At 44.1% G+C, this 20218-nt stretch overlaps 1 protein-coding gene across 13 annotated transcripts in view; it reads left to right on the forward strand.

The window, feature by feature from the left end:
- Nucleotides 1-20218, forward strand: part of CLIP1 (CAP-Gly domain containing linker protein 1) — an 804228-nt gene that overhangs the window by 733308 nt on the left and 50702 nt on the right. For all 13 annotated transcript variants that reach the window (XM_086942960.1, XM_086942953.1, XM_086942958.1 and 10 more), the window contains one exon: nt 13248-13303. In XM_086942960.1, the coding sequence (XP_086799086.1) occupies nt 13248-13303 (56 nt within the window). The remainder of the gene's footprint in view (nt 1-13247; nt 13304-20218) is intronic.

The raw sequence follows: 20218 nt of genomic DNA on the forward strand, positions 1-20218 counted from the left end.
ATCACTCAGCAGCACCATCACAGCATCACTCAGCAGCACCATCACAGCATCACTCAGCAGCACCATCACAGCATCATGCAGCACCATCACAGCATCACTCAGCAGCACCATCACAGCATCACTCAGCAGCACCATCACAGCATCACTCAGCAGCACCATCACAGCATCACTCAGCAGCACCATCACAGCATCACTCAGCAGCACCATCACAGCATCACTCAGCAGCACCATCACAGCATCACTCAACACCACATCAGTAACACTCAGCATTGCCTTTGCAATAGTACACCACCACATCATCATCACTCAGCAAGACCTAAGTTTCATTCAAAACACCTCAGCATCGTCTCAGCACCAGTCACCACCACCACTACCACCTCAGCCTGCTCTCGGAATCTGCCATCTGTTGATTCTCCCCTAGCGTCTGGCCGCTGCTAGTGTTATAATACAGGTACTAGTTCACAACCTTCGACCTCCAATTGTTTATGCCCCCTCAAAAAAACTTTAACAAACACCCATTCGAATAGACAAAACAAGTTGCCAGCATTGCAAGAGCAAAAGAAAAATGAGGAAAGTTTTTATTGTACATACATTTTTTAATATGGTAGTTCTGTTGGACATAATGCCTTCTTGGTCATATAAAAGGTAACAAAAATGCTTCTGGCACTTTTTTATTACAACTTTTCAGCATGCTGCTCAGCAGCCACACTTCTAGAGCACAGCTTAAACACATTGGCAAAGTCAATAGCTCTGCCTAAACACTTATAAAACCCCAAAGGCGAGACCTATTGGCTATGCCAATGCTTGTTTACATAAATGCGCTGCCCTGGGGGCTGCACATTCATCATAATAGGGCGCCTTTTCTTTCATTGCGCCAGGCGCACCTTTTAAAAGGTGCACCTGGCGAAATGAAGGAGGATGCGCCTCTCAGGTATAATACTGCCTCAGGAAGGCATTATTCTAGAGTGGTCCATTCAAATACAGAAAAGTAAGGCATGGTGGACTGCTACAAGAAACACTGTATTTGTGCTTTCTCACACGAAGTATTCAAGATGGGCCTGAACCGGGAAAGTTTGTCCTCACCAACTCTAGTCTGTTTCTGTCTGATCCTTAGTTTGTTGTTCTTAAGTGGCAGTGGAAAGAATAGAGCAAAGAAGTTTGCTCCAAAATTCTGCAAGCAACGTTGTAAGTTTTCCATTGGGAAGAAAATGCAACCACCTGAGGTTTTTTTTCCTGTGGTTCTGCTAGGGTAAATGGAACAATCTATATTTTACAGTCAAGTAAATGATTTCATTAACTCTGTCACAAAGCTCATCATAGGTTCTAAAAGAAACAACCTTATAACGCCTACACTGGCTTCCACTTGAAACAAGGACACAACAAAGAATTTCCTGCATGACCCATAAAGCATTACCGCTTCAACACCCTGATATACCGCACACAAAAACTTGAGCTCTCTGGTGACTCTAGATCCTCTAGAAGTGTCAGCACCTTACTGATGAAGCCACAGATATTCCTTAAAAAGGAAACTTACAATCGAGCTTTCTCAGGTATTGCCACGAGAATCTGCAACTCCCAGCCCTGTGAAATCAGACTGAATACCTCAGCGACATCTTTCAAAAGGAAGTTAAAGAGCTACTGATAAACAAATGTCTGCTGTATTACCCCACTTTCCAGGCACACAAGGACACTGTCCTAACTCTTCTTTACTAGTTGACTGTTATGATTGTATTTTGATCTGTTGGTTTGTTGTTACTACTTCATGTACTTTTCGTGATCACTAAATTGTAAAGCTCTCTGATACCCCCAGGGTTCATGTTCGTGCTACATAATTTATTTTAAATAAGTACGTTGTTTGAGACATCATGGGTTTCACTGAATTTCTAATTGGTTATACTGCAGTTTTATCCCACAGTCGGTTTGCTGCATTATTAATAATTTGTAACACAAATAGGGGAACCCAATATTCCCCAAGGGACTGGGTATCATCAATAACAATTAAACAGTGTTCCTTGAGGGTTCAGTCACGTAATCAATTCAATATCCAACTTTCACATATGCGAACAAATTATTCACCAATCAGGGTAATTCTTAAAAAAGGTATATATTATCACTTTTCATATTTATAGTTTGAATTAATCACAAAAGTCATACAAAAATCTCTTAAAACCATGACAATACATTCACATTGTTTCCATGTACAGCAACAAAAACACTACTACATCAGTTGTGAAACTAATAGTAGCTTTGCGACATCCTTTTGTTAGACACTTAGTATGGATTGTACATCACTTGAGCCATACATTATAAATAATTAAACATTTGCATTAATTATTTTGTTCATGAAATCACTCAATGTATACCAAAGAGGATGTTATTGCGTCAATGTTTCGGTCTCTGAACGGCCACAAAAGTCCACTAGACCATCTTTCGGACGGTATGTTGCACCATGAATCTCATGAACAGATAAGATTGGCACCATTAGAACAAAAGTCTTGTACGATTCTATCTATATTCTGCAGGAATTAATCACCACATGGCTCGACAAACAGTCAACAGACAAAAGGAAGTTAAAGAGCTACTGATAAATGTCTGCTGTATTACCCCATTTTCCAGGCACTCTCTAGGACACTCTCCTCACCCTTCTTTACTATTAGTCTGTTATGATTGTATTTTGATCTGTTGGTTTATTGTTACTACTTCATGTACTTTTCATGATCACTAAATTGTAAAGCTCTATGATAAGCCCAGGGTTCATGTTCGTGCTGTATAAAAAAATGTAAATAAATAAATTGTTTGGGACATCATGGGTTTCACTGAACTTCTAATAGGTTATTCTGCAGTTTTATCCCACAGTCGGTTTGCTGCATTATTAATAAGTCATTCATTGGCCCTGTACATGACCATTTGTGTGCATGCTGAGCTGTCTGTCCATGCTATTTACTGTGCATGTACTAATTCCATGACTGTTTGGCCTATTATGAGTGGTTGGCATCTGGCCCAAGTTTGTTTTCCCCTCTTGAATCACCGCCCCTCTTCACTGATACTGTGGTCAGGGGGGATTTCAGGGAGAAGAGTGATACGCTGATTATGGTCTCATGGGGAACAACATGCAGGAGTCTGAATGAAAATCTCAGAAAGTGTGGTGTTCTCACGTTAATTGTAATCCCAACGAGGACTTTAACTCCTATACCAGCACGATGGAGATTAACTTGGAACTCATAATGAGGCCAGTGCTATAATTTTTGGGGAACCGGCTCCTATTTTTCCTCATCGGATATTGAGCAAGAGGGGGAAAAACCCGCACAGGAAAGGTGGAAGAGAAAGACCGAAAACCATCACAAATGGAGAATGCAGGGACCGGTAAGAGAGAGATAATGGGGCAGCAGTGCGGGAAGTGGATTAAAGAGGCATGAGGGGAATTAATTACTATGCAGCTTTGGTATTTGTAGCACCGAAATGGAATAGTGCCGTCGGCCGCGGACTTTTGAGCGTAACTTTGGGCACCATCACTCATTCTTTTGCAAACTTCCACTGAACTAGACCCTCTGAGTTAGGATAGGAGCTCGTAACTTCACAGCTCCATGTTTCTGATATGTCTTGTCTGCAGCTAATGTACTAACTTCCAGTATTACCGAGTTTGTATGTGCACTGTAAATAGCACCCTTGGTGAATAGTGGGCATGCAAGCCCGTTCTGCATCTGCGAGCAGCTCCAAAACTTGTTCAACATACAGTCCACGCTTCTCTGAAAACTCAATCAGTTTGCACCATTTTTGTCTAGGGCTAAAGTCAGGAGCTTTTATTTTGCTGTGCTCTCTGTCACACACCCTGTGTTAACAGTGAAAAACTGATTTACCTAATTTTCTTTCAATATATTAAACTTTACCTAATATACATGCTGCTCTTTCTTACCATTAGTTAGGGCGTCAGAAGTGAAGGACTTGGAGTGGATACTGCCAACCGAAAGATGCTACTTTGCCTTCCTCAGTCACACTTTTGTAGTGTTAAGCAGCAAAGCATGTACCTAACGTTTTTTCATGTATTTCAAGAGCAAGCTTCAGAATCTATAGCTATTTGAGGCTATAATCAAATTTTGCAAGCATTCTCCCTCTCTTCATAGGTTACTGCTTTAGTATAATTCGTAATTGTGAGATATATTGAGGCTTAAACATACAAGAAGAAATATTTAACAGTAGTGTTAGTTCTCAGATCCTTTGAATGCATGTGATCATCATCTAGCCAAATTGGGACTTTCTAAAATGGGAATTTACCGGCGGACTTAACAACGCACCTTTTCTTGATTACCAGAAAAGCTCCCAGATTTCCGTTTTTACTTATGTTTATGCATGTTTTCTGTGTAAGTATTTTTTAAATGGAAATATACAAGAAATCGGTCTTCTTTAGGGTGACTTCATATGATTTCAGTCATAACTACCAGGTCAAAATGTGTGAAAATAAGCAGCAAGGGGATTTAAGGAAAGGAAAGAAATGTCCTTAAATAGCTGTGTTTGTGTACGGGTGTTCGACAATGCTTTTAGTTGTGCATTGTTTTAGTTGTATTTTGTACTAAAACCAACAGGCATCTGCATAAGTGTGCATATTTATAGTTTGAATAATGTCTAAATATACTAGTTGCATTTTACAGAATTCAAGATTCTCGAATATTGGATATATCATAGATTCACATGCTTGAATCATTCTTCGTCGTCGAAGTGGGAGTCCCACGGTATTATATCAAATCAATCATATTAGTAGCATAGGCCACAATGGCACTAGGCAATGAATTTATTAGCCTATATGTGACCTTTTAAACAAAAAAAAAAAAGACCAGACTTAATCTACAACTATCAGGCAACAGCACTCTCCAGGACCTTCCCCACAGAGGCTAGCTCCCTTGGATTTTCTACCGCATATCGTTTGAAGGGAGTCTCCGTGAGCTCTGCTCAGTTATTCTTCAAACCTTCTGATTTCAAGAAACTTCTCTTCAGGTCAGATATATACATCTTTCTATATTTCTTTGGGACATTCTAACCATGTCAGACCATTCTAAGAAGGGATTATTCAGGCCACGCAACACCTGTTGCAAAAAGAGACTTTATATTGATGATCCTCATAAAAAGCTCATTTAATGCATCTATCCTGATCACACAGTCAAAGGCTGTAAAATATGACGCACTTTCTCACAGAAGACCCTCAAGTAGAGAGAGGGAAGACTTCTGTTGTGGCTACAGAGGATTAAATCTAAAGACATACTTGTGTCTTAGGCAGATAGTGATGATTCTCTTACATCTGGCAAATCGCTAAAAAGGGGTAGGTCCTCTGATAAAGAGCCTTCTGAAAACCCTAAAAAGGCCCTCAAGAAAATACACCATGAGACACCTGGTGATTCTAAGGAATATCAGGAGAAATCTCATTGTAGACCTAACTTAAAGGTTTCTTCTGAGCCTTCTAAGCCATCTGAAAAATGTATACCTGGCAAAAGGTCTTCAAAAATCCCTCTTGTTGACAACAGGATCTACTCTTGTTGAAAAAATAAAGATTTCTATATCTTTTATTCCTTCGACGATGCTCTTGTCGACTACATAGACGACGTTGACATCTACAATCACTACGGCGTCATCGCCATTGATAATAACGTTATCCCCGACAGCGTGGACGACCATTGTTACATGTAGACTGAAAGAAACTAGTGTCGACGGAGCTCCTGTTGATGACAACACTGTCGACGATATAGTCGAAGACAACTTTTTGGATGGCACTTCAACCAGAAACACTGTTTTTGTCTGGATAAAACACTAATATATCTTCTACAAGTTTCTGGCAACTATCTGGAGCAGCTGTTCTCTCTGGGCAGGGCTGGCTGAAAGCGACATTTAGACCAGAAGTCCAGATGAAAATCCTGGATATGCCATATGACGGAGAAGCATTGATTTGATAACATATTAATGAAGCTCTGCAATCCATTAAGGCGGATACTGACACTGCCAAGGCCTTGTGAACATTGCAGTTTTGCAAACAACCCTTTTGAGGAGCCAGAGGAAAAGGTTCCTACTCTTACAGAGGAGGATTCCAGAATTTTAGGCAACAATATCAGCCTTACCAAGGGCTATATAGGCAGGAATATGTGCAGCAGTGCAGGCAGCCATTTGCAGCGGTTTACAATCAACCAGCCAGAGGAAAACAGCCTACCATGGGACAAGATGTTAACAGAATACAATGATCTTTCCGCCGGCTACCTTCCCCAAATTCCAAGAATCAACTAGGAGGGCGTACTCCTCATTATATTCACCAGTGGTCCAGCATAACACCAGACAAGTGGGTCCTAGACATCATAGATCAAAGGCATACCTTCGAATTCATCAGCAAACCACAGAATGTGCCTTCAAGACAGACGTTTGCTCGCCATCTGAAACAACTATTGAAAGAAGTCGCTATCATGTTGCAGAAAGAGGTGATGGAGAAGGTTCCAAAGCCTCAGCAGGGCACTGGCTTCTATTCCTGTTTATCACTTATCAGGAACAAATCAAGAGACTGGCGCCCAGTCTTGGATCTTCGTAAGTTGAACAAATACCCCAAAAAATTGTCTTTCTGGATGGTCATCCTGCAAGATATCTTACACCTTCTTAACCATGGGGATTACATGACCGCTTTTGACCTTCAAGACGCATACTTTCACGTCCCAATGTATCACAGCCATCGGAGATACCTTCATTTTGAGGTAGCTGGCACTCACTTTCAGTTCAGAGTGCTCCCCTTTGGACTACGATCAGCTCCAAGAATATTCACCAAGTGCATGGCCCCGGTGACAGCACGTCTGAGACTAAACGGAATTGAGGTCTTTCTGTATTTAGACAATTGGCGAATAAAATCTCCAGCATTCCAACAAGCCACAGCAAGCACTGCTCTATGCCTTTCGTTATTCAAACAATTGGGTCTCAAACCAAATCTGCAGAAATCAACTCTCGAACCAAGAACATCATTAATGTTTCTAGGAGCAGTCTTAGACACCCGGTCAAACAAGGCTTTTGTCTCTCCAGAACGGCAGGACAGGATACTGGCCCAAAGACTTTGCAAAGGAAAGTCAGTTTCTGTCCTACTATACAAGTAATTTCTGGAAATGTGCTCCTCCTGCATTCCTCTGATACCAACAAGCAAACTTTATATGTGTCCCCTACAGGAGCAGTTAGACAAACTGTGGCTTCCAGTTCTGGGCTTATTCGACGATGTGATACTGATACCATCCAACTCTATATAGCTTTTATCATTGTTGGGGTTATCACCCAATATTTCTCAAGGTATTACGTTTCTCTCTCAAGCAACAGGTCTTGTTATCACCACAGATGTGTCCCTGTAGGCATGGGACACTCACCTTTAAGAGCTATCAGTCAGTGACAAATGGACAACCTCTGAAAAAATAATGCAAATAAATCGTCTAGAACTGAAGGCCATAGCTCTGGCGCTGTTGTCATTCCTCTCCAAAATTGCAGCCTCGTATGTCCTTATCCATACGTACGGACAATACCACCAGCATGCACTACCTAAACAAACTTGTCATGAGTGGGAACTCGATTCTCAGTTTCTCCAGGACATTTTCCGTCGGAGGGGCACACCGAAACTCTATCTTTTTGCGACCAAGACAAACAAGAAATTACAATATTACGCAAGCTGGCATCCCTAGAGAGGATCCTGGGGAAATGCCTTTTTGATCGGTTGGTCGAAAATGTGCTTACACTTTTCCCGCAATTGGTCAGTTACCAAGGGTTCTCAAGAAAATGAAGAGAGAACCATGTAGAGAAATCCTAATTGCTCCATATTATCCCCGGCAATTCTGGTGCTTCTTTTTCTCTCAGAATTTAATGTCTGGGTAGATATCAGAGGAATGTTGTTGTTGTTCTGAGAGAAAAAGAAGTATCAGGCTCCAAGGGCCAAATACTTCATCCCAACCCAACTTCTCTTCACTTGTTGGTCTGGATCCTGACTACCATCAGCTCGGACCATTAGTTATTCCCAAAGACTGCAGAGAAATACTCTCTAAAGAGCAAACAGAATCCACAAATAAGTCATACCAATTTAAGTAGAAGTACTTCTGTATTTTGGTTCAAGAAAAAGAATTATATCCATTTCTCGCAACGCCAGTACAGATTTTACCTTATCTTCTTCAGTTAGCCAAGGTTGGCCTTTCACATTCATCAATAAAAGTGCACTTGGCAGTAATTTCTCGCTTTAGTATATCGAGGAATTCATCATCTCTATAGTCTGCAAGATTAATTTAACAGCTCCTCAAGGGACTCTTTAGAGTTTTTCTGCCGGTGAAAGAGCCTCTTCCATCTTGGCATCTAAACATGGTATTAAGTCAGTTGATGCAGTTAATGAAAGGCCCTTTTGAACCAATACACAAAACACAGTTGAAATATTTGTTATGGACGACTGCTCTGTTACTAGCACTAACATCAGCAAGAAGAGTTAATGAATTGCAAGCATTCGCTATAAACCAACCGTTTAAGCAATTCAAAAAAAGACAAATTTATAGTAAGGACTAACCCTAAATTTATACCTAAAGTACCTTCGGATTTCCATCTCAACGAACCTATTGTACTAAGGACATTCTTTCCAAACCCACAAACTATTGCGGAGAGATCTCTATATAATGTGGATGTTAAAAAGTGCATTAAGTTTTATTTACACAGAACAAAACATTTTCAAAAATCTGGCAATTTGAATAAAGGACTACCAGTCTCTAAATCTTCTATTGCAAGACGGATTGCAACAACCATTCAATTCTGCCATAACGCTGCAGGACGAACCTATTCTACTAGAGTGAAGGCTCATTCAACAAGAGCTGTTTCTATGTCCACAGCGTTATTTGCTGGTGTTCCAATTCAGCAAACCTGCAGAGCAGCCACATGTTCCACCATGCATACCTTTACCCAGCATTATTGCATGGATGCTACAGACAAAGCTGATATGGAAGTGGGACAGGCTGTCTTGCGACATCCATTTCAGAAAGGTAAACCTTTTTTTTAATGCATTTTTCGCCCACCATGTAATGTAAATGTAAGAGGGCGTGTAACGGACGTACCCCTTCTGACACTCCTTCGGTGTGCACTTTTAACAGAAAGGGCCAGGAGTCAAGGTTGGACTACATATTTATAGATATTTCCCTGTGGCCCAAAGTTCAAGATTTTAGAGTGATCCCGAGGACAGACAGTGGCCATAATTCCCTTCTGTTGGAGATTCATCACCCTGCCCCAGCTGTAGGGCGGCCAACCATCGATTCGGGAGCCGATCAGGAAGACTTACTACTCACTACAAGTAGGCGCCGGGTGAAATGGGGGAAGCTAGTCGACAAAGAAGAAGCTATAAATAACCTCTATGGCATAGCACTCCCCAGGTTCGAGGAGGTGGACGCTCTCATTAATCAACCAAGACCTTCTGATTATAATGAGAGACTATATGGTATTCACCAGGCTTTAGTGAGGGACCTCGCAGATGTCTTCAATCTGGCGCTGCCAAACAGAAGGAAAAAGACTCGCGCCCCGACTTGGTACACCTCTACCTGTAGGAAAACCAAGTCTGAGCTACTTGCCGCAATTAAAGAGGGCAGCGATAAGGGGAAGGTTGCAGCCCTCAGGAAGGGGTACAAGCTAGCATTGGCCAACGCAAGGGCAGAGTGGGACTGGAACCACTGGCACGAACTCACTGAAGCCCTCGAAGCCAAATACTCCAGAAAATTTTGGGCACTGGTAAATAACGGGACAGGGGATCTGTTACCTGCAGTAGAACCCAACATTGCCCCTTCTGTTTGGGAGGCCCATTTTGGGACATTATATGAAGAATCTACTCTTTGGCCTGAAGGGATGGTGCTGGAGTTCCCCTGCCCCCCGAATGTGTCCCTGGAATTCTCCTTGGGGGAGGTGAAGTTAGCTCTGGAACGCTTAGCGCTGGGGAAGGCACCAGGGCTGGATAAGTTGCCTGGCGATTTGTTCAGATACCACCCTGACATCTGGGGCCCGTACCTTCTTGTTCTTTTTAATGCTATATTGGGAGGTATGGCGGTCCCCTCCTCTTGGCTAGGGGCTGAAATAGTTCCGATTTACAAGAAGGGGTCCCCTTTGAGCCCGGCAAACTATAGGCCTATTAGCCTGATAGATGTCCCCCAAAAGCTTTTTGCGCGCCTCATTTTGAACCACCTGTTGGACTGGGTGGAGGAAAAAGACATCATGAGTCCCCTGCAGGCTGGCTTCAGGAAAAACACGTCGACCATGGACCAGATCTTCTGCCTCGTTCTCCTCTACTGGAAGACGGTGAGGATCGAGGGGGGGAGATTGTACATGGTCTTCGTGGATCTGAGGTCAACCTTTGACCTAGTCCCGCGCAGGAAACTGTGGGAGGTGTTGGAAAAGCTAGGAATTCCCCCCCAGTTACTTAACATCCTAGCCAGGCTGCATGAAAACAACTATGCACAAGTCAGGTGTGGGAGAGATGGCAAACTTTCATCCAGGTTTCCAGTCCGTCGAGGCGTGAGGCAGGGTTGTGTCCTGGCTCCGACCCTGTTTTGTTTATTCATCAATAACGTCATCTCACACCTGGAAAACGTTAAGGATAACGATGCCCCCTGTCTGGCAGGTAGGAGGGTACCGGCAATTATGTTTGCCGACGACACCCTCCTCCTTTCAAAATCCCCCATGGGGATTCAGAGGATCTTGGATGGATTTGGTCTTTTCTGTCACCAGCATGGGTTGGAAGTGAACACAGAAAAGACCAAGTTCATGATCTTCAACCCCCCAACCAAAACCAGGCCCAATCCCACCTTGGGGACCGCCACCCTTGAGAGGGTGTCTACCTTCGTATATCTGGGGGTAACATTGCAGGAAAATCTGTCATGGGACCGCCAGATAGTACGATCCAGGGCCAAATTGTCCCAACTGTCGGGTGCAATCCTGAAAGTGGCTAATTCTTCTTCCTTCAAGCCTATAAGCCCGGCCCTCGAAACTTACAAGACCCAGGCCAAGGCTGCGGCCATGTATGGCAGCGAATTATGGGGGCATAAAGCGGTGAAGGACTTATCAATGGTTGAAAACAGTTTTCTACGGCGCCTTCTAGCCCTTCCAAGCTCCACGCCACTCCAGCCTCTGAGAATGGACATGGGTCTCCCCCCTATTGCAGAGGAGCTTGTGTCAAAACCAGTGAAGTTCTGGCACAGGCTCTGGTCTACGGACGGACTTCATCATTATAGGGAGGATCTTACCCATGTCATGAGCCTAAACCGCAGTGGCAAAATCCCCTGGCTCACTTTTGTGGAAAATGAACTGTCTGCCATCAATCTCCGTGACCTGTGGGAGGACCCCGCGCGAGGCTGTCAATCAATCTCGCGCAAAGCCCTGGCACAAATCTATAAAGCCAGGTCCCTTGCTCACCTGATGGACGCTCAAAATAGCGGCACCTTAACTTTGCGTTTCTTAGAATCCAAAAATTCATATGTTTTTGAACCTTTTATGGATTTTATCTTTCCCATCCTGGCAAGGAAACTGTACGTTCAATGGAGGCTTGGCACGCTCCCTATTAACTCATACACGTGCAAGTGGAAAAAATGGGGGCAATAAATTATGTCCCTGCTGTAACAACCATGTGGAAGATGACCCCCACATCTTGTTTGTGTGCCCTGCATACCAAAGGCCCAGAAAATATTGGATAGCGCCGCTATGTAAGAACTTGGGGTTCAGAGAGTATGCACAGGCATACAGGATTTTGAAAACTAGCACCCTGGGTCACATTGTATTTGCTGTTTCAAAATTTCTTATGGCCATATGGTTGATCAGAAAGAAAAGATCCACTGAAGCCCCCTGAACTTTGTTTTATGTAATTTTAAATTACCCCTCGCAGGGAGAGCGGATTTTATTCAAATGTATTTTATAAATAATGTATTTTAATGTCTGTAATGTTGCACTGCATCTTTTATGGTCTATACGACCGAAATAAAGAATTTTTGGAATTGGAAATGTAAATTGATACTTGTATAGCGCACTACTCACCCGCAAGGGTCTCAAGGCGCTTGTACGAATACCACTGTGGAACCCATCCTGGCTTTCCCTGTGAGGCGTCCACTCCTGGGCACCCCCAAGGTGGAGGCCAGGCATCCTTAGCATTGTGGGGGCCATTGTGGAGATTAAGCAAGCTATTGCCCAGAGTTGCAGAGTGGGACTCCATGATTGGAATAGGCACCAAGGCGAGAATTATCAGGTCCGTGGAATTTTTGAGCCCAAGATCCGCCGAGGCGGGAATTGAACCCTGGTCCCCGGCTAGACCTCTGCATCAGGGTCTGCAGCTCTAACCATTGAGCCACACTTCTCCACCATCCGCTATGGTTATGGTATTACTTTTATTATGCTTGTACAAGTACTGGCTATATTTGCATTGTTATGATATGCGAATATGTATTTGTTACTGCTAGCTACTCTGATTCAAACAAGTGAATCTATGAAAGATCCAATACTGGAAAAGAAAAGAAGTTACTTTCCTGTAACTGTAGTTCTCCAATATTTTAGATTCACATGCGACCCAACCTCCTCTCCTAGAGGCTCCCTTTTACTTTTGGGATTATATTTATTCCTTCTTGTGCTTGAAAATCTGAGGGAGCTAGCCTCTGTTGGGAAGGTTCTTGAGAGTGCTGTCGCCTGATTGGTTGTAGATTAAGTTTGGTCCTTTTTTAAAAATTAATTGGCATAGTGCCATTGTGGCCTATGCTACTAATATCATTGCTTTGCTATAATACCGCGAGACTCTCACTTCGACGACGGAGAATGATTCAAGCATGTGAATCTATGAAAGATACCAATACTGGAGAACTACAGTTACAGGTAAGTAATTTATTTTCCTATTATAGATGATTGGGGATAAGATGAGTAAAAGTAAATGTTAGTAAATGGAAACAGGTTAAAAGTAAATGCCATAAACTAGGAGTTTAATGTATAATCTGCATGATATGACCATGCTGTGGTTTAGCTTTGTTGTTGGATCTCATAGCACCATTATTGAATACTAGATATTGTGGTATGTCTCTTTATTTGTTGCTTATGACCAACCAAATGCATTGTTATAAATTGCTGTGATAGAATATGGTAGCCCAGTTTAAGGAGAAGTATTATTGGATCATTGAATAAGCAATATGAGACCACATTGTGCCTTCAAATATGTTTTGAATGCTCACATATGTGCATGTCCTAATATGTTGCACCTTTTTTTATAGGTGATGCTGTTTTCAATAGCCAGCTACAAGAAGAGAAGTCATCAGTGGATAGTCAGGTACATAATTTAAAATGTCTTTTGAGATGATCCTCGATTGAATTAGAATTTTTTTATAACCTACACCTCTACTGCTGTAGTTGTATGAATGTAGTGAAGAAGAGTCATCAAGGGGCGAATAGATAACCATAGCTAGTTGCCTCACGATGATCAAAAGGTTTTGTTAAGTGAGAGAACCTTATCCTTACAAGTTCGTTATGGCACAGGAGAAAGCAACAGAATCCATTGTTTGGCTCTGGAATAGACCTCAACCGATTGGACTCTTAAAATCTGGAGACATGATGTGCTCCTTGTTTAGTAATTAACATAAGGCTAAGCCTATAAATGCAACATGCCTAATGATTTATGCTTTTAAAGCACCCTAGGAAACTGCTGTTACTACGTTGTTGCTATATTGATTGTATTGTTTTTGCATTTTTTTACTTGTGTTTAAAATTGATTGTTTATTGTTAATATTCACAACCGCAAATTACATATTCTTTGATATATTTATAATGACCACAATTCAATTACATAGCATCAAATGGAATTCAGAAAAGGGCAGCAAAGAAGAGCTTGAATTGTACAATACTTGCATTAGTATTTTCACATAAAAATGCCTACATTTTACAAACAAAATCCCCCATTCAGACAAGTCTGGTCAATAATTTATTAGCTCTACCTGCAAATGATAGGTGTCAACATTTGAGTCCTCGCACTTTGGAAAAGAGTGTGTATTTAAAAAATCAGTGAACTTTCCTCCCCATTCCTTGGTATCAGTTAGCCCCTAACACCATCCATTTGTGAATAAATAAGAAAACTTCTTCAGTTCAAAGGGTTTAGCTCTCATCGTCTGATGGGGCATGATATTTCTGCATTTCCTTGCAATGCAGAAGCAATTACTGGTTGTTATGTTAAGACAAATGGTCTGTGCTTGTTTTGGACTGAATGTGTGGTCTGTTTCACAGTTTGAGAACACGTCTCTCATACTTTCTGTTGCTACCTTAGCAGGTTATTTCTACAGAGCAGCTATCACAAATTATGCTGTAGTAGTTCAGTGCCATGACAAATGACCATTGTTACATCTCATTTGCTTCGGATATTTATTCATTCACTGCAGCATTATCAGTTAGTCATTCCTTGATAATGTATACCATAGAATGTTTTTGATGCTATTGAACACCTTTTTCCAGAATAACTATGGTATTGGACAAGGCTGCCATATGTGCTTAGAATTTACCCGTACAGAATTAATTGCTTGGATGCTGGTGCTGCTGATGAGATGATACCTGGTGTGATTATCAAAGTGGAAAATGATACCTATATCACAGTATTGTTTTGTATTGCATCTGTGCTTATAAAGCGCGGCTGCCACCCTACGGGTATCCTGGCGCTCAGATATAATAACACTCAATCAGCGTGATGATGAGAGAGCACGGAGCGTACTAGTCAGAGGTAGAAGCGTACTGATAAGACTTTCGGGAAAAGCCAGGTTTTCAGGCGCCTTCCTGAATTCAATAAGCGAGGTAGCCTGTCTGATCCTCTGCAGCAGCTCATTCCACAGCTGAGCTCCTACCACACTGAAGGCCCTCACTCCCATCTGCGAGCATTTAAATTTCGTGGTTGCTAATAAGCTAGCACCAGAAGACCGAAGCTGTCTCCGCAGAAGGTGTCAGGAATTGCCAAGGCGCCTACCTAAAAAGTTAATGACTACATCACCCAGAAGTCCTGGAGGTGGGAGTGGCACTATTTATGGAGGGGCGGGACCATCTACCAATGTTCGTGATTTTGTGCTAACAGTCGTTTTGAATCCTAGTCTCTGGTTTTCTGCATGCGTTTTCCCTGTTCGTTTCCTGGGGGAACGATAGTTGCTCATTCTGTGTGCTATCGGCGTGTGAGGAAGCCGTGCCTTTGTTTTGATAATCAGCCCGCCTTTCAGACTGCTGCCGGCTGACTCGGAGTTTCCCGGGTAGCGATTGGATTCCAGGGCGTCTCTGTGGCGGGGACTGAAACCAGCGTTCTGGGCTTCTCGATGGTACCGGCTGGAGGCAGCTTCAGTGAGTGAGCGGACTTTTGGGACATAATTCAATTCTCTGTAAGTTACAGGGAGCGTGGGATTAAAACGCATTACCTGTGTTCTTTTGTTAATGCTCTTCGAGGAGCTTATGAAACGGATCCTGCAGCGTGGAGCCTGACAGAATCACGAACCCACGAATTGCATTCTGCCTGGTCCGGTTGTTGTACATAAGGCCACCTTGGAGGATGTGTTGCATGCTCTGGTTCTAGTTCAACAGGAGCTGGCGTCTTCTAAGGCAGAAACAGCGGCGCTCAAGGATAAGGTAGAGCAGTTATCAAAGAATCCTTTTTCCGCAAGTCCATCTCAAATACAGGTCACTGTTCCCCCCCCCTATTCCTTTGGCTACCCCAGAAAGGTATGCGGGTGATCCGCGTAAAACACAGGTGTTCTTGACTCAGGTGATGCTTCACTTCTCATGCAAACCAGCTTCTTTCCCCACTAACCACTCAAGGGTGGCGTTTGCTATCTCCTATTTAGTGGGGGACGCTCAGGGCTTAATTTGAGCCGGAGCCTGCCGGTGCTCAGCACCGGCACTTAATTATGGGGGCCGGGTCTATCACACGGCATTAAGTGCACCTGTCCTCCTGCCTTAGAATTTAATTTTTTTAAAGTCGTGACTCGTGCGTGTCACTGCGCACTGACTGGTGACTCTGGCACACACTTTATTTATTTATTTATTTATTTTCAGAGTTTTATATAGCGCGAACAAGATCTTTGCAGATATCAGAGCGCTTTACATAGAAGAGCACATGAGGGAACACAGTCAAATAGGTAGGTCGATAGTTCACAGAGTACAGAAGGGAACATGAGGGAACAAAGTCAAATACGTAAATCAGTAGATCATACAATACAAATAATACAATTGGGTGGCTGCAAAGCAGTCAAGTGGGTGATAAGACAGCTCGTACAAATAGATAAGTGGTCAAGCAAGTAATAAAGATCATCGCAGGGTGTTGATAGGGTTCGAGATAGTAGTACAGGTGAATTTAGCCATGAGGATAGCTTTTACTTCTTTTTTGAAGAGTGTAGTGGAAGAGAGAAGCCTGGTTTCGGGAGGGAGTGAGTTCCAAATCCTAGGCGCCATTCCTGAGAAAGAGCGCTTGTATGTTTTCTCCTTCCGGAATCTTCGAGGTTTCAACAGAAGATTGTTTGCGCCTCTCGTGTTTCTGGTTCCCCCAGAGATTGTCAATTTCTGAGCAAGGTAGCCGGGTGAGTTTAGGTGTACAGCCTTGTGTGTCATGCAGGCTATTTTCAAATGTATTCTGGCTTCAAACGGCAACCAATTCAAGGATTTCAAGTCAGGGGTGATGTGGGAGTGCTTTTTTGACCCCGTGATAAGTCTCGCTGCAGCATTTAGAGATGCTTTTAGTGGTGCAGTTGTAGTTAGTGGGAGTCCGCAGAGGGAGGTGATGCCGTATTCAATTCGTGGGATGACTAGTGTTTGCACCGCTGTTTGGAAGTCTTTGGCTGGGAGGTAGGGTTTAAGTTTCCTCAAAGTATTGATCTGGAAGTTCGCTCCCTTAGTAGCTTTGCTGACATGTTGCTGCATGTTGAGATTGGTGTCGAGTGTTATGCCTAAAGATTTTGCTGATTCCACGATGGTGGGTTGGACATTGAGTGCGGTTAGGAGTTTAAGCCAATGTTGAGTGGTGGTTATCTTCGATGGAGGTGCGATCAGAAGGAACTCTGTTTTCAGGGCATTGAGTTTGAGGTGATTGTCGGCAAGCCAGGATTGGGTGCATCTGATCGTTGAGTTCAGGAGCAGGATGTCATTGGGAGATTGCAGTTTGAGGTAGAGTTGGGTGTCATCGGCATACATGTGAAAGTGTACATTGGATTCTTGTAGCAGAGTGGTGAGCGGTTCCATGACTAGGTTGAACAAGGTTGGGGATAGAGAAGATCCTTGGGGGACGCCTAGCGTTACAGGTACTGGCGTGGACATCAGGTTGTTGCTCTTGAATTTCTGCGTCCTGTTGCGGAGAAAGGAAGTGAACCATTTGAGGACAGTTCCAGATAAGCCCATTCTTTTGTTTAGTAGTTCTGTTAGATTCTCATGTTTAACGGTGTCGAATGCGGAGGAGAGATCGAGAAGGATGAGGAGGCAGGTATCATTTTGGTCTAGCATTTGAAGTGCGTCGTCAATTATGTGAGTCATAGCCGTTTCTGTGCTGTGTCCTGCTCGGAAACCTGATTGGTGAGGGTTGAGGAGATCGAATTGTTCAATGTGTTTAGTCAATTGTAGTTGTGCACATTTTTCCAGCAGTTTGGCGAGAGTGGGGATATTGGTGATGGGACGGTAGTTGTTGAGATCCGCGGGGTCGGCTGTTGGTTTCTTTAGTAGAGGTGTGACCTGACCAACTTTGAGGGAGTCAGGTATGCTTCCTTGTTGGAGAGAGCTGTTGATGATTTTAGTCCAGAGAGGGAGAATCAGTGGGGCAAAGTCTTTTACTGCGAAGGCAGGGAGGGGGTCCGTGAGGTGATTGGAAGGTTTCAGGGTGCTAAGTAATTTGCCAATTTCTTCTTCCGAATATGTGTCAAAGGTTGACCATGTCGCATTGTTTTTTGGTTCAACGGGTGCTGGGCATTTGGGTTTGGAGTAGAGGCTTGCGTCAGTGAGGAGATCGCTTTTTATTTTGTCGGTTTTTTGGGTAAAGAAGGCAGCGAAGTCTTCACATGAGGGTACCACACTCCCAGTGTTGAGTGGTTGTGGTGGCTCTTTGGATTGTGATTTGATTAGCTCAAACAGTTTTCTCGGGCGGTTCTTTGCTTGGTTAAGTTGGAGGCGGAAGAAGTCCGATTTTGAGCGTTTTATTTTCCTGAAGTAGGCGTTTCTCTTCTTCTTCAACTCTTTTAGGTGCACTGCAGAGGGGGCTGATCTCCAGGCCCGTTCTGCCATTCGCATGTCTCTTCTATCTTCGTTGAGACTCCCGTCGTACCATGGTTTGGAGATTTTAGTGGCGACTCTTTTTAGTTGCATAGGTGCAGCCTCATTGATTATCGAAGTCATAGTGTTGAGATAGTGGTCAGTCAAGGTTTGGACGTCCGAGGCGCTTGCAGGAGGGAGTAGGAGATTGCAGCTGTTAGGGGGCAGAGAGCCAGGGTTGAGCTTTTTCGTGTTTCTTTTCCAGACCTTGGGCTTGGAGAGCTGCACCGGGTTGACTTTGATTTTTTCGTTGATAAAGAATGTGATAATGTGGTGATCCGACCAGTCACAAGGTTGGATGGATTCAAGTTGGATAGATTGCTCCTTGGAGATGATCAGGTCGATGATGGAGCCTTTCTCATGGGTCGGACTGTTGCATATTTGGGTGAGGTTCAGGGCATCGAGGAAATTTTTTAGACTGTTTACCACTGCGTCGCTGCTGTCATTCCAGTGGAGGTTGAAGTCACCAAGGTATATTTGGGTGAGCTGGCGACCGGAATTGGTTGAGATCATATCCATGATTTGTTGGGAGAAGGTGAGGTTGTCCCTGGGTGGGTGGTATATGCTGTGCAGGGTGCATATCGGTTTGCCCTCACTGATGATGTTGAGGCAGATGTATTCACAGGATGTTGGGGATGGCAAGGATGTGGAATTGACTTTCTGAACAGAGAGGTTGTTTTTGTATATGCATGCGATTCCGCCACCTATTTGGCCTGTTCTGTCGTGCCTAATAATGTGGAAGTTGGGAGGAACCAGAATGTCCATTATGGGTGTCGAGGATTCAGTTAGCCACGTTTCAGTCAAGATGATTAGGTCTAGGTCCTGCGATAAGAGGAGTTCAGCAATGGCTGCTGAGTGTTTCGTCGCCGATCTGCAGTTGAGAAGCGCGCATTTGATGCGGGGTGTGTAGAGGGTGTTAGATTGTTCTAGCGAGAGAGGGACTTCTCTAAGGTTAGTGGGGATGGAGGCTCTGCTGTTTGATGTGGGTGGTCTAAGGGGATTTGGGTGTATCGTGGGAATGTTGCGGTGTGGGGTGCTTGTGTGAGTTTGGGGGGCTGGTTCATAGGAGCGGAGAAGGGTGAGTGTGTCGAGGTCAGAAGAAGAGTTGTGGGTGCGGCGAGGGCGATTGTTGCGATTAAGAGCTGGGATTGATGTCAGCTTGGGGCATAGCTGAGTGCGAGAGTTGGCCTGAGAGGTGGGGGACACATTTGGCGGGGAGGTGTGGACGTGTGAGGCGTTGCAGGGGCGATGCTGAGGACTACGGGAATTGCTGCGCCTATGAGCAGGGTTTGAAGCCTGGTGTGGGGCGTGGTGAGGGTGGGGGACCGCCGGGGGGGAAGGAGGTAGGCTGGGATGGGGGGTGGAGGTGGCTGGGTGGTGTGTAGGACATGTGGAGAGTCGTTCTTTGATGTCCTGGATGTCTTCTTTGATCTGAGTGAGGGTGGCCATGATGAGTTCCATCGTAAGGTAGGTGGTGGGGGTGAGGGTGGCAGTCAGGGGTGATTGGCTGGCCAGGGAGCTCGTGTGCAGGCGAGGGGGAGGGCTGGTGTTCAGGCAGGTCTGCGTTGTGTTGGAGCGTGGGATAGGGTTAGGGAGGTGAGAGGTTCTGGACTGTTGGGGAGTGGATGGGATAGGGAGGAAATTGATGTTATGGGCGGGGGCATTGGTGGTAGGCGTGGGGGACAGCGTGTAGGCTGGGAGACTGGTAGCTGTGTTGGAAGGAGGATAGTAGGGGCTGAGAGTAGGAGGGGGAGTGTGAGTGGAGATGATCCTGTTAATGGGAAGGGGCGTTAAATTAAGAGAGGGAGTACGTTCTGCGCAGTAGATTGGTGGGTAGTGAGGACTGAGAATGGGGGGGGATAAAAGGGGGGAATTGTCAGAATGCGTGTGATTCTGGTGCTGGAATAAGTTGGGAGTGTTAAGTGTGGGGATTGTG

The sequence above is a fragment of the Lissotriton vulgaris genome, chromosome 11 (assembly GCF_964263255.1).
Source record: "Lissotriton vulgaris chromosome 11, aLisVul1.2, whole genome shotgun sequence".
Classification (NCBI taxonomy): Eukaryota; Metazoa; Chordata; class Amphibia; order Caudata; family Salamandridae; genus Lissotriton; species Lissotriton vulgaris.